Consider the following 14,878-nt stretch of genomic DNA (forward strand, 5'->3'; position numbering starts at 1 on the left):
TTTTAACAGTTGATATTAAATTCAAACTTTAAAAGGACTGCAACGGGATGCAAGAATAGAAAGGGGCTCTCTATGTCGAGTAGTTAAAGACTAGTTTCTTTGTTATCGCTACATTGTGGAGTTTAATTTTTTATTTAAATGAAAACAAAAATATGTTACAAATTATTTGTTTTAACATAAAAAAATTAATAATGAATTAAAATAGTATCAGAAGGGTGTTCAAAACTTTGCCATGCTGAGTGGTTGGAGTTAGAGTGGAGGATGAAGTTGCCAGTTTCTTCCATGCTTGCTGATGTAACGCCTGCGTCGGAGGTGTTTGACATCCAGACTGTTCTGTCCCCGTCTATTAGGACTAGGTTGCCTGTGGTGTCCAGCTCCAGGAATGCGTTTTTGGTGACCAGAGAGTTTCTATATATTAGATTATCACGGAGCAAATTCAGAAATTGTCACCTGCAAGAGCTTCTGTGAAGACTAAAGAAGGAGAAATGTCTCTGATTTTTCTCCTTCTCTTTTTTCCCTTGTCAAGATTCAGTGCCATTAATGATCTATAACAGATTTTCATGGACTTTGCAACTTATAAATACTGATTTAATACATTAATAATACAGTGAAACTGTTAGGAATAATACAAGAGCAAACTCTTTTAAAGCATGCAGAAACCATACATATATATCGCCCATTTATCTTTCTTTTGTTTTCTGCTCATATAAATAACCAAGAACGTCAGACTTTTGCTTTCAAATTTTCTTGATAGATTATCTTATATAATTCTCGAAACTATACATCGATTTCCATTTAAACTTCCAAGTCTTCCCATCTAAAATCATCTTAACTTTTCTAATATGTCAAGTTCTCTTTAAAATAACAGCAATTAATTCATGAAATCAAAACTATACATGAAAATTATAATGAACATAGAACCTGACGAGGTTTGAAGAAAATCCCAAGGGATGCGATTGAGGATTTCTGATATATTAAGGATCCAATTGAAACAAATTATTTTAGGAATTAACTCAAATAAAAACAATGTATAGCGTTGGGACTTGTACAAGGTTCTCCTTTTTAAACAAAAACAAATTCTTAGACCATCAGGTATAAATATAAGCATAAGCAAGCGTACCTGTTAGCTGACCAGACCAAGGTTCGATCACCAGGAAGATCTACGAACCAGATTGCCACTTGGAATTTGTCACGAGCAGTAGCCGCTGAAGCGAAACCAAAGGCAAAAGTGCCATTATCTGAAACCCATGCTTCATTTTGATCACGAGCGACCAATCTTGAACCCAAACCAATGCAGCTAGCGCTAGCCCCAGGGCCGACTAAAACCAAGAGAAAAACGACCAAACAAGCAGCCATGTCAGCAGCTTAGCACTAGTTAGCAGGCTACTAGCGCAAAATGCTCACAACCTGAAAGGGCCAAAGCTTTAAAATAGAACAGTGGCCATGCATTGTTATTCATGAGAGTGAGAATGGATTGAAAGTTTTTTTTGTAGAGAACAGAAATTGGAACATCATACCACGTGTACAGCGGTTGGTGAACGACCCTTTGAAAAAAACATACTCAGGTCAAATGGTCGGCTGGAGCGATAACTTCGGGGGTTTGATGGCCGTGTATGGTAATCAATAGCGATATTGTGGTTTTCAAATGGCGATGACGCCCCTATTGCCTAATACGTGACACGTATTTTCAGCCATTTGCATGAGATTGAAATTATTCAGTTTCACACTATTAACTTGTGATTGTGGAGGTAGTGACATGGGCATATCGATAAGTTATTAAACTCGTACTAATATAGATTAATTTAGAAAGTTTAAGATTTTGAAGCTTACAAATATAAGTTTTGGATTTGATTTGATTTAAATGAATTTTAATAATTTAATTAATCCAGCTAAACATGATAGAATGTCTTATAAAAATAAAATAAAATAAAACGTAATTGTTTTAATAAAAATAATTAGTTTAAATCTATGTTGTTTTCTTTTAATCACTCCTCCAACCAGATCTAATTAAGGAAGAATAAAATAAAATAAAAATAATTGGTTTAAATCTATTGGGATGTGAATTACAATGAAAAGCTTAGGGATACTTAATTATCAAAATATAATTTGTTTTTAATATAGAGATAAATAGAAATTTGTGAAAAGATGTTCCATGAAAACATCTCAATGGTTAAGGCTTGGAACTTTTAACAGTTGATATTAAATTCAAACTTTAAAAGGACTGCAACGGGATGCAAGAATAGAAAGGGGCTCTCTATGTCGAGTAGTTAAAGACTAGTTTCTTTGTTATCGCTACATTGTGGAGTTTAATTTTTTATTTAAATGAAAACAAAAATATGTTACAAATTATTTGTTTTAACATAAAAAAATTAATAATGAATTAAAATTATGATATAATTGTACAATATATATTTTTTAATTTATTTTGATGATGATATATTAAATGATATTTTTTAAAAATATTAAGATGATGACATGATATGTCGAATCAACTTGGACCAACCCTAACTAATCTGTAAAATTTATGATTCAAATTATGAGAGTATAGTGATTTTATAAAAAGCAAATAAAAATAAATTAGAAAGCTTAATTTTCATTAACCAAGAATGTTAAAGGATAAAAATAAAAAAAATTAATTTAAAAAAATAGCTTATGTTAATTTGGATAAACCCATTAAACATGTAAATTGATTTTTGAGAATAAAATTATCCCATAAAAAATAATTTAAAAAAATCACCAAATTTATTTCCTAACAAACTAAATGTTGGAGCCTAAAATCTAAAAGAAAATAAATTTAAAAAATAAAGAAAGAGGAAAATTAAAGAAAAAAAGATAGTATTATAAGAGAGTATAATCCTATAAAAAAATTAATATAAATTATGAAGGTCAATTCCTAATCAATCCAACAAAATTAAAAAAAAATATTAAGTTAAAAAATAATTTAAGTCAATTCAGGTTAAGTTGTGAAACTTGTAACTTGAGTCATTAGATCAAAATAACTTAATAGAAAATATTTTAAAAATTATTACAAAACCTTACTTCTAATAAATATAATATTGGAAGACAAAATCAAGAAAAAAAAACTAATTTCATGAAAACTAATATATAATTTGATAGAAAAAATTGAAACAAGCATGAAACATAATTTTCATGACAACCTAACATGAAAGTATGAAATTGAAAAAAATTAAATAATTAAACAATAAAATTAAAAAAAATAAAAAAATCCTAAAATACTATTTAAATGATTTTTTTGTTGTGGCCTCAGAGATTTAGCTATCCAATTAATTTTTTTTTAAAATCATATCTTTTCCATTAAAAAAAGCATGAAAATTTAATAAATTACTAAATTTTCATAATTATTGTAATAATTTTAAAGAATATGTTTTTTTAAATATAAATTAAACTCATTAAATTTGACTCAACTCGTAACTTAATACAATGTCTAAATTATAAATTGAACAGTTAAACTGAATTAATTAAAAATAAGATAATTTTAAGATTTTTGTTAAAATGATATTATTATATTTTGATTTTGTTGATTATATCACAAGTTTACTCATCAAATTAACCGGATTAAAGTAAATCAATTCATGTTTGACTTTTTTTCTAAAACTCGCTCTAAACCAAAAATTAAATTAAGTGATCACCAAGTTAACTCGTATACAAGTGCGGGGTTCAAGAACACTTGGATGAACTATTCCTCTTCCATTAAAATACAGCTGCATACAAGAGAAGTTGTTTCTAATTATTATCCACTGCGGACGTTTGATAAATTTTCTTGCTTCCAGCTGTTACATTACATTAATTTTCTATCGTAACATCATATTGTTGGATGCAACGACGTTCCGCCATGGAAAGATTGAATTTCTCACTTGCAAACTAGAGCTTGGTCTAGCGGTGGAAGCGGTTTGTCTCCTTCCACTACACCTGGGTTCAAGCCCTAGCATGCACGCATGTTACTCCCGTGGTGCCTTACATGTTTATTGAGTTTGCAGGATATTCAGTGGACCGTAAGAATTAATCGTGGTGCGTGCAAGCTGGCCCGACAATCACTACTCAAACCAGATTTAATTAAGGAAGAATGAAAAATAAAAAAAATAATTGGTTTAAATCTATTTGGATGTGAATTACAATGAAAAGCTAAGGGATACTTAATTATCAAAATATAATGTGTTTTTAATATAGAGATAAATAGTTAATTTGATTTTGAAAGTTGTGAAAAGATGTTCCATGAAAACATCTCATTGGTTAAGACTTGGAATTTTTAACAGTTGATTTTAAATTCAAACTTTAAAAGGACTGCAACGGGACGCAGGAATAGAAAGGGGCTCTCTACGTCGAGTAGTTAAAGACTAGTTTCTCGGTTATCGCTACATTGTGAAGTTTAATTTTTTGTTTAAATGAAAAAAATATATAAATGTGTTACAAATTATTTGTTTTAACATAAAAAAAATTAATAATGAATTAAAATTATGATATAATTGTACAGTATATATTTTTAATTTATTTTAATGATAATATATTAAATGATATTTTTAAAAAATATTAAGATGATGACATGATATGTCAAATCTATTTAGACCGACTTTAATTAACCTGTAAAATTTATTACTCAAATTATAAGAGCATAATAATTTTATAAAAAATAAATAAAAATAAATTAGAAAGTTTAATTTTCATTAACCAAAAATATTAAAGAATAAAAATAAAAAAAAATTAATTTAAAAAAAATAGTTTATGTTAACTTGGGTAAACCCATTAAACATGTAAATTGAGTTTTGAGAATAAAATTATCCCATAAAAAGGCAATTTAAAAAAAAAATCACCAAATTTATTTTCTAACAAACTAAGTGTTGGAGGCTAAAATCTAAAAGAAAATGAATTTAAAAAATAAAAAAAAAAAAGAGGAAAATTAAAGAAAAAAATAGTATTATAAGATTGTGATAATCTTATAAAAAAAATTAATATAAATTATGAAGGTCAATTCTTAATCAATCCAACAAAACTAAAAAAAAAATATTAAATTAAAAAAATAACAAAAAATAATTTGAGTCAATTCAGGTAAAGTTGTGAAACTTATAACTTGAGTCATTATATTAGAATAACCTCATAGAAAATATTTTAAAAATTATTATGAAACCTTTCTTCTAATAAATCTAATATTGGAAGATGAAATCAAGAAAAAAAAACTAATTTCATGAGAATTAATATATAATTTCACAGAAAAAATAGAAACAAGCATGAAACATAATTTTAAGACAACCTAATATTAAAGGATAAAATTAAAAAAAGTAAAAAAATAAAATGATATAATTGAATAGTAAAATTAAAAAAATTCTAAAATATTATTTAAATAATTTTTTTGTTGTGGCTTCAGAGATTTAGGTATTCAATTAATTTTTTTTAAATCATATCTTTTTCATTAAAAAAGAAAAGCATGAAGATTTCATAAGTTACTAAATTTTCATAATTATTATAATGATTATAAAGAATATAAACATGAATTAAACTCATAAAATTTGGTTTAACTCGTAGTTTAACATAAGGTCTAAATTATAAATTGAACAGTTAAACTGAATTAATTAAAAATAAGATAATTTTAAGATTTTTGTTAAAATGATATTATTATATTTTGATTTTGTTGATTATATCACAAGTTTACTCATCAAATTAACCGGATTAAAGTAAATCAATTCATGTTTGACTTTTTTTCTAAAACTCGCTCTAAACCAAAAATTAAATTAAGTGATCACCAAGTTAACTCGTATACAAGTGCGGGGTTCAAGAACACTTGGATGAACTATTCCTCTTCCATTAAAATACAGCTGCATACAAGAGAAGTTGTTTCTAATTATTATCCACTGCGGACGTTTGATAAATTTTCTTGCTTCCAGCTGTTACATTACATTAATTTTCTATCGTAACATCATATTGTTGGATGCAACGACGTTCCGCCATGGAAAGATTGAATTTCTCACTTGCAAACTAGGGTTTGGTTTAGCGGTAGAAGAAACTTGTCTCATTTCACTACACCTGAGTTCAAGCCCTAGCGTATACGTCTGTTATCCTCGTGGTGCTTTATATGCCTACTGGATTTGCAGAATATTCAGTGGGCCGTGAGGATTAGTCGTGGTGCGCGCAAACTGGCCCGGACACTCCACGTAAATCAAAAAAAAAAATAGAATTTCTCACTCGAGGAAAAAAGGGCTCCAATGTCGACAGGAGCTGACCATAGAGCGCACCTGTGCGTAGCGACCAGTGAAGATAATTTAATCACCTCTTGAATTATGTGGGCGGTGCTGCGCTTTCATGGTCATCAGGGGCCATGTATTGATGATCCTCTTTAATTAGGGTGGCACCAGTCTACATAGCCATGCTACGCTACGTTCGAAATAAAAAGAAGATTTAACATATTTTTTTTATAAAAAATTATTTAATATTATTTCCGAACTTAATCTAAAAGATAACTTTGAATTTTGTATGATTTTTTATTTAATTTTAATTTAAAATTAAATTATATAATTTTTTTTAATATTACCCATTGTGGGTCCAATAATAATCCATAAAATTGATAAAAAAAAGTTCTATGATTTTAAAAAATACATTTAAAATAATTTTTTTTAATATTAAAATTACGAGATCAATCTTGTCTAGGTGGCTTAATTCAATAGCTAGATCTGTGATTCCGGTGATTGATTCTAATGGGTTAACAATTTTATTTTTTAAAATTTATTTTTTACTTAATTATATGATAAAAAATTAAATTAAATACAAATCAAATATTTTAATATTTATTTGATACTATTATAACTTTATAAAAAGAAAATCAAAATAATTTCTTAAGATAAATTTAAAATGAAGAAGGATTAAATCATGAAAAGAAGAAGGAAATGATTTCAGTACCCCAAGTTTTATATTAGTAAGATAATTATATACATGTTTAATTAGTCATGATATGCTTCACATAATTTTTTTTTTTTAAATTAACGTGGGTGTCTGGACCAGCTTGCGTGCACCACGATTAATCCTACGGGCCCTGAAATTAACGACCATGTAAGCCTCCAGTGGCCATCATATGAGCAACCAAGAACTCGAACCTGAAATGACAAAGGAAGCAAACCCCTTGATTTCAAGTCCTTACCACTTGGTCACCACCTAGATGATTATGTGAGCATTAACTATGATATGAGCAGCGCTTAACTAACTGTTGATTTTTTTTAGGGGACCAATGAAGTTAGGGATTTCAGCTGAAGAGGCAGATTTATAATCACGTTCCAATAAGAAAGTTAAAGTGGACAATGGAAAACGCCGCCTAGTGGAGGAAACTAGTCCTGATAGTTTGGCTGCTGGGAGAGAAACTTTAGGAAACTTAAGCTAAAAGGATTGTCTAGTGGGAGATAGTCACACAGATCAGAGGATAACATGCGATAATGAGTATGATGAATACGTTTCAGATGATGATGACGATGATTGCCCATTAATTCAGTTGAGTGTCGAGGGCAAGCGACGCATCAGAGAACCTTGGCGTCAAACCTTGATTGCCAAACTTACGGGAAGGAGGACTGGATACTCATATTTGATGTAAACTCCAAATGCTATAGGAAATTCAGGGAGATATGGTGTTGGTTGATTTGGGGAATGATTTTTTTTCGGCCAAGCATTCCAATTTGGAGGATCGTTATTATGCATTATTCAGAGGTCCATGGATGGTGGCAGACTATTATCTCATAGTGCATCAATGGCGGCATCCGAATTGCGATCCATATGAGGCTCCTATTGATAAGGTAACGGTATGCAAGGGCGGATCTGGGCTACTATTGAAAATGTTTAAACTGTTTTTTCGTTTAAATTTTCAGAACCTTACTACAAAAGATATATCCCAGCTAAGATCTGCACAAACAATCCTGGACTTTGTAAAGCATCATCGGGTGGCTTGCTCTCCTCTGACTTTGTAATGCATCATCGGGCTGCTCACCTTGCCCTTAGTGTTAAACAAAACCAGAAACAAATAAAAAAAATCCAAACAAATTAGCATATTCAGGAAAAAAAAAAAAGCACAAATGGCAGAAATAGGAAAAAACACTCACCAAATTCATCCCTAAACAAGAAAAAAAGAAGTTGGGGTTACCGGTTATCTTGTTTTGATCGAAGATGAATTAGATTTTGCCCCTTGCCCTTTGTGTTCTTGTTTCTATTTTTTACCATTTATGTTCGGAGAGAGACAGAGAGGGGGCAAAGACAATTGAATTGGGAAAAGCTTGTGTTTTTTAAACCTTTCTTGAATGCTAAACAGGCACTTAAGTCCGTTTTGCTGGAAAGAATGAGGCAGTCAAACCGACATCCATCACAACAACCAAGCTTCAAGCTCAACACATACGCAGTCAGATCACGAATGGAGGGGATGACAGAGGAGGGCATGCAGAAGCACAGAGAGCAGCTGCAAAACTTCAACAACAACCAAGCTCCGAGACCACTAGAGCCACCTGCTATGGCGGAGGACTTGGTTTGAGACAAACAAAATTGATATGGTATTGGAGGGGGAGCAAACTTCGGAGGAAGATGCGACTATGGTTGAAAAAAGTACATACCACCTGCTATGGAGGACTTGGTTTGAGACAAACAAGATGCGACTATGGTTGAAAAAAGTACATAAATTATATTAGCATTATAATTTTTACAAATTCTTTTATTTAAAGATTAAATAAAAAACATATTTAAGATGAATATTAAAAATATAGACAGGAATAAAAATTTTATGCTATATTTTCACTTAGATGTACTTTTATAATAGGTAAAGTTTAACAAAAGATATAAATACTTTTATATAAAGGAATCAAAGTTAATGTAAAACAATAAGCAAGAGTTCCTTCCTATTTCTAAATATTCTTTCAAGTTTGAGAGGCAAAATAAAGTGTTAATGAATTACTATATAGGTTAATTAGGGTTGATTTAAGAAACGTATTTTATATCATTTGTATGTGATGTATAAATAACCATGTGTTAAAAAAAAGAGTAACCTTTTTTTAAATTTTTTTAATGTTTTATTCTCCTTCCTAATGTCTAATGGGCCTTAATTTTATATACAGTTATGAAATATGGTGTTCCTAATGGGCCTTGATTTTTGATTTTATATACAGTTATGAAATATGGTGTTTCATTGAAACAACTAATGGGCCTTAATTTAGTTAAATTTATGCTTCAGTCACACGATATGTATCCAAATTAAAAGTTTCACTCGCTGAAGACTTTGATAGTATAAATTATAGGAAATTACAGGGGTGAGTAAAAAAATTTAAAAATTGATTAAGCTGAAAAAATTAAATAATAAAAAAATAATTAAATCAATTAAAATATTTTTAAAAATATTTGATTTGATTTCATAAACCTAAACCAAGAAACAAAACTAAAATTAATAAAAAAATCAAACTGAAAAAACTAATTGAAATCAAAATCAAATCCATAAAAAATTATAAATAAACCAAAAAAACAATATAAATTTTTATTTTTAATATAAAATAAATGAAATGAATCAAAACCGGTTACTGATTTCAGTTTTTATTCTAAAACAACTTAACAAATGGAACCAAAAGCGATGAGTTTAAACTGGTTTTGGATTTTTTATATTTTTAAAAAATTTAATTTAATTATTTTTATAAATAAAAATTTTTTTTATATTTTTAAAAATTTTAATTTAATTATTTTTATAATTAAAAATAAAATAAAATAAAAAATAATCACCCTATAAAATCCACTCCCCGGAGAATTAATTAGTTGAAGTTTCAAATCTTAATCGGGTTATATATATGTGTGTGTATATATATATATATATGTGTGTGTAGAGAGAGAGAGAGAGAGAGAGCCTTCTGTAAACCCATATAATTTTTTATTACAGCTCCTGCAGATGAACACCTCCATGTTCACAGCTCCCATATTACAGCTTCTGCAGATCAATATCTTCATGATCACAGCTTCTCCAAATCAACGCAACATCAAGCCACGAGATCTGCTATGAAATGTAATATCTCCAGCCCATTGTATTCTCACTTTCTTAATTTAGAGAGCTTACTAATTATACAACTATAACACATTTATTAAGATTACTTTTGTATATGCTTTATATAAACACTCGTTTATGAATAACAGACAGTGAATTTTTCAGTATATCTCAGCTTTTTATATAATATCTGAATTTTAATGATGAAAGGATTACAAGTTGGAACTCATCAACTTCATTCTAAATAATTAATTAAATTAATAAATTAAGCATAAAATAACTAATATGGAACTAGGTATATTTTAAGCTAAAATATCTTTCATTCAAGAGCATATGTTTAATTGTAATATAAAATCATTTTGAGTAAAGATAATTATTGATTTTTTGTAAATTGTAGCCTATATTTATCAACAACCTTCAAAAGCTAGCGGTGGAAATTAGAAAAACAACAGCATGAACACAGGAAATGCCAAAATCACAATCGTCTTGTCAAGATACCTAACCATGAAGACTTTCCGCTTAGCAGCTGGTGCCTTTTACTGCAATTGTTTATGATTAATCACATGTTCTGTCCACCCTCTTGGATTTAGCTAAGGCCATTTCGAGCAGCTTACATAGCTAATTAATCGAATGAAATTTTGTTATTTTTAGATTTATTCTTTATAATATTTACGTAATGGTTTATAAATGGAAAATCAAAAGAAAACCAAAACATCAATTCAGGCTCTCCCGACACAGCAAGGAGTTGAAACCAAAAATATATTTGTTAACTTAGTTTTTAAATATCTTTTATGATATTTGGTATTTTTTAAAGAATTTTTTTTTCAAGGAGCTCATTTAGTTTCTGAGAAAATTATTTAATTTTCTAAAGAAATTATTCAATTTAAGTTATACTTTTAATTATTATGGTAATATATGTAAGTGATTTTATTAACAATAACACATCGATTCATTACTAGATAATTTGATATGCTACTTAATATAAATTTGGGTGATATATTCTCAACTTTATATATTCCATATGGGATTTGTTATTCTAACAAAATAAAAAAAATAAAAAAATGACAGCGAATTATTTCTTAGCTATTATATAGTTAGGCTTTCTTCTTTCCAGGTGTCTCTCTTAGAAATCTTAATTTGAACATTTTCATGCATGAAATTATTTGATTACCCATTTGTTACGTGCAGTTACTTTTCAAACAATTTTGTCTAATTAGTGCGAGTTTAGTGATGATTCTTTGAGTTCAGATGAGGTGGAGCAGTATATATATATTACTTGTTTCAAATGCCAACCTGGATAATCATTTCATCTGATGAAGCCCGAGCGATTAAACCCTAGTTGTTAAATTAGGCAGCTCAATGATTAGGGTTTTTTTTTTTTTTCAATTGTGACATCGAAATGATGAGTTGTGGTTCGAATTTTCCATGAGAATAATATATTATAGCATTGACTTGTGACCTCCATAATTAGTCTTTGGGTCAAGCTTTGTCCATTTAAAATACAGACTTGAAAACGAGGAAAAGACATTTCGGATGAAAACAGTAGATTAAAGTAACATTGAGCTCATTGTCATGAATAAATAGAAAACAAATTGTCAAAAAACAATTAATTGAAATGCAGACCTAGTGAAGGTATACATGATGTAGTAGTTGATGTGAAAATGAGTGATTATAAGTAAATATTTATTTTTAAAAAATTATGTAAATAATTTAATAAGATATATTTATGAACCAATAAAATATATTTAAGGTTACAAGAATGTTTGATCATATCATAGTAGAATAATAATTTAAAAAAACTATAATTTTTTTATTTAGTTGTTTAATTATGTTTAAATTTTTACAAGAATTTTTAAATATTATTTTTTCATAATAATCACTATTAAACCATCAAATTTTTAAATATAAAAAAATCTTATTAATGCCCCTAGTTTTGATTTTTTTTATGCGAGTTGAGTTAACAACCAAAACCATTTGTCTTCTCCCCCGTATGTTTAACTTCGTAAGAAGAAAAAATAATAAATTTTTTATTTAAAACTTTTGAGAAATTTTGTGATGCTAAGTTATAATTACTAATATTTATTCAATAAAATAGATATAGATATAAGGAGAATATAAAATCAAGATAAATGATATTAAAAAAACTAAATATGTTAAATGTTCTTATATTATTTTTGTGAAATTGTACGTGATTCTCTCTTTTTTCCATGTCATATCACTTTTCTATTAAATAAATATGGATATTGTCACGCCATAGAGACTTATTGATGTACGATGTAGAAATAGTGCAAACAATAATTAATTAACCATAAAGTTCAATAATAATTTATGTCACAAACTTTAAACAACATCAAAGCAAGTAAATCATAAGAATCTAGCACAAATAGCATTAAAAGGTTTGGATACAAGCCTCTCTTTTCTAAGAACTTAAAGACCAGCGTACAAAGTATAGGATGAACCGTGTCACAGCGATGGCCAAGATGAGAGATCCAACAACAGTTCCAGTGCCTATCCAAACATTTTTAAAGTACACACTTAGGAAGTAGGTCCTGTTTTTGTTCCAGGAGCTCTCATAGTAATCATTCAGCCAAGTAGGTCCTGTTTTTGTTCCAGGAGCTTTCATAGTAATCATTCAGCAGTTTGGAGAGGGGATCGAAACTGGAAGATATTTCTACCATTTCTCGGCAAAGCGTGTTAATAAGCTTCGCCACAGCATCACTGTCACCTAGCTTGCTAATAATAACTTTATTTTCGATGAGCAAATAGACATCTTTGTCGACGTCCACGAGAGAATCTAGTAGCTTAACGTAACGGCAAATGTGCTCTTCTCCTGGATAATGTAACTGCTCGAACACCATGAGGTTTCGGAGGAGACATTCGGTGTTGTTGTCGATCTCAAGGGGAGGCATATGTAACTCACCTTTCTTTTCTAAGATCCGTTCCTCTTTTGAGAGAGGTTCCCAGGCTCTAATGTCAAGCAACGATTCGTCTGGCAACGCCTTGAACTTAATTCCTGCCTGCTGCAGCATGGTTGCGCTATAAAGTGTTTTTATCGGCCCTCCCTTTTCTAATTTTAAATCCGGGTGCTTGAAGGATAGAAAACATCTCACCAAATCAGTGAAATGTAGTATTGTTTTGCTGGGCTTGGATTTCTTTTTGTACTTCTCAAAGTACCGGAAGGAAAGATCCATGAGAGAAAAGCAATCGGCTGTGCTCGTCGCAAGCTCATATAATTTATTAAGAGTTGAGAATGGCAGCTGATTTTCAAGCAATATCAAGTCTCTTCGAATCGCAGCTCTCAACCAGGGCTGGCCTATTATAAAATCGTCTTGATATTTGCTGCTATCACCCAGGTATTCTTCATTCCTCAAGAAGAGCTCGAAGATGAATACAGCGTCTACCAGAACCATCTTCGCAAACTGATCGCCGCTAAGCTTCGAGTTAAACTTGGAGGTATCAGCTACATAGCGACGGCAGATGTCGACTTCTTTTTCTGAAATGGTGCTCAAAAGTGCAGTCAAAAGTATTCTTCTTTTCCCCTTTTCCACTCGCAGTTCGAAAAAGTCTTTCAGATATCTCCGTTTCTGAACTTCCATAGCCTTCAGTTTCTTGTTATTATGGTGAATAGGGCCGATAGAAATTACTAGAGGAGTGAAGGCAGCTTTATTTAAATCACGAAGTGCAGCAGGAACTCTATAGATACATTGCTCAGACCGAAAGCTACTCTCCAACTCATCTGGAATTTGAATTAAAATCTCCTGGCACAAATTTTCGATTCGATTTAAAGGCCTTGCTAATTGACCGATGTCTCCCATTTGTTGAAGCTTTCTGATCATGTGACAAATAAACAACTTTAATTAACTAGTAATGGGATTAACTTCAATTAAGCAGCAGAAGGAGAAGGTGCTAAACAAACAAGCAACAAGTTGATAATCGGTATGGCAGTACTTGGGGGTTCGATATGTGAAAATCTCATGGAATTGATTTAATCATGCAAGGAATCATTTCTTTGTTTTTGGGCCAAAATTAATGGAGAAAGGAACATGAACAGCAACGAAACAAAACTAGCTAGTGCACAAAGAACCCGAGTACCTTGGTCTGAGAAGCGGAGGCACTTGATTTTCTGGATGCGATACCGATTCTCCCTCGACCCTTGTCTTCTCTCTTGAGCTCTTCAGTACAAGCTAGTACGTACGAGTTCTTCTGTCTCTCCACTCTCGGTATAGTCCCTTCATTTATAGGCAATAATCAAAGTTTAATTCATTCTTTGTTTTTTAATTAAGAAAATGGCTGTAAGGCTGTTGACCTTCCACCTACCTAAACATGCAAGTTGCATTCTTTTTATATCTATGTCTCCAGGGACCTCAGTAAATGCACATCTAATTGAAATTAGAATATCTTTGAGACTAAGGTTAATCGAATATTGATTTATTTTTTTGAGAAAATTTCATATGTTGATATTACAACGTATCCATTCCTATTCCTTTAATCCATAGTTGTGAGATTTGGCTTGAGCGTGACTCTATAAAGAGCTCATGTTATCATGTTTTTGTGCAAACCGAAATGTCATCGAATCAATTATTCAAGTTGATTTTATTTAAAATTAAAATAACTTTTTTAATTTTTTTTAAAAATCTCATTGGTTTTGACCTAACTATCTTTGAATTGGGTTGTAATTCAAAAGGTTAAGAAATATTGTTTAATTTACCCAAAAAAAAAGATATGCTAAATAAAAATATTTTAAGAAAAGCTTAGAACTCATACAAATTTAAATTTATAAACATGCAAAATAAAAACCCATGGCAAGCATACTTTCAACATAAATATAATTATAAAATTTTAATATACATATTAATCATGTATTCAAACTTGTAATTGATA

The 14,878-nt window shown here is 29.9% G+C and overlaps 2 protein-coding genes across 2 annotated transcripts; both read right to left on the reverse strand.

Moving 5' to 3' along the window:
* Positions 1-185: 185 nt before the first annotated feature.
* Positions 186-1,451, reverse strand: LOC105116764 (G-type lectin S-receptor-like serine/threonine-protein kinase At5g24080). The gene is made up of 3 exons (XM_011014223.1): positions 1,121-1,451; positions 922-966; positions 186-408 (listed from the first exon to the last, which is right to left on the reverse strand). Exons 1-3 carry the CDS (start codon positions 1,354-1,356, stop codon positions 186-188), a joined length of 504 nt encoding a protein of 167 aa, XP_011012525.1. The 5' UTR covers positions 1,357-1,451.
* Positions 1,452-12,576: 11,125 nt separating this feature from the next.
* On the reverse strand, positions 12,577-14,231 carry LOC105116765 (UPF0481 protein At3g47200-like). The gene is made up of 2 exons (XM_011014224.1): positions 14,090-14,231; positions 12,577-13,848 (listed from the first exon to the last, which is right to left on the reverse strand). The coding sequence occupies exon 2, from the start codon at positions 13,831-13,833 to the stop codon at positions 12,577-12,579; it is 1,257 nt and encodes a 418-aa protein (XP_011012526.1). The 5' UTR covers positions 13,834-13,848; positions 14,090-14,231.
* Between the last annotated feature and the right edge of the window lie 647 nt (positions 14,232-14,878).

Source organism: Populus euphratica, unplaced genomic scaffold, assembly GCF_000495115.2.
Source record: "Populus euphratica unplaced genomic scaffold, PopEup_1.0 scaffold1052.1, whole genome shotgun sequence".
Lineage (NCBI taxonomy): Eukaryota > Viridiplantae > Streptophyta > Magnoliopsida > Malpighiales > Salicaceae > Populus > Populus euphratica.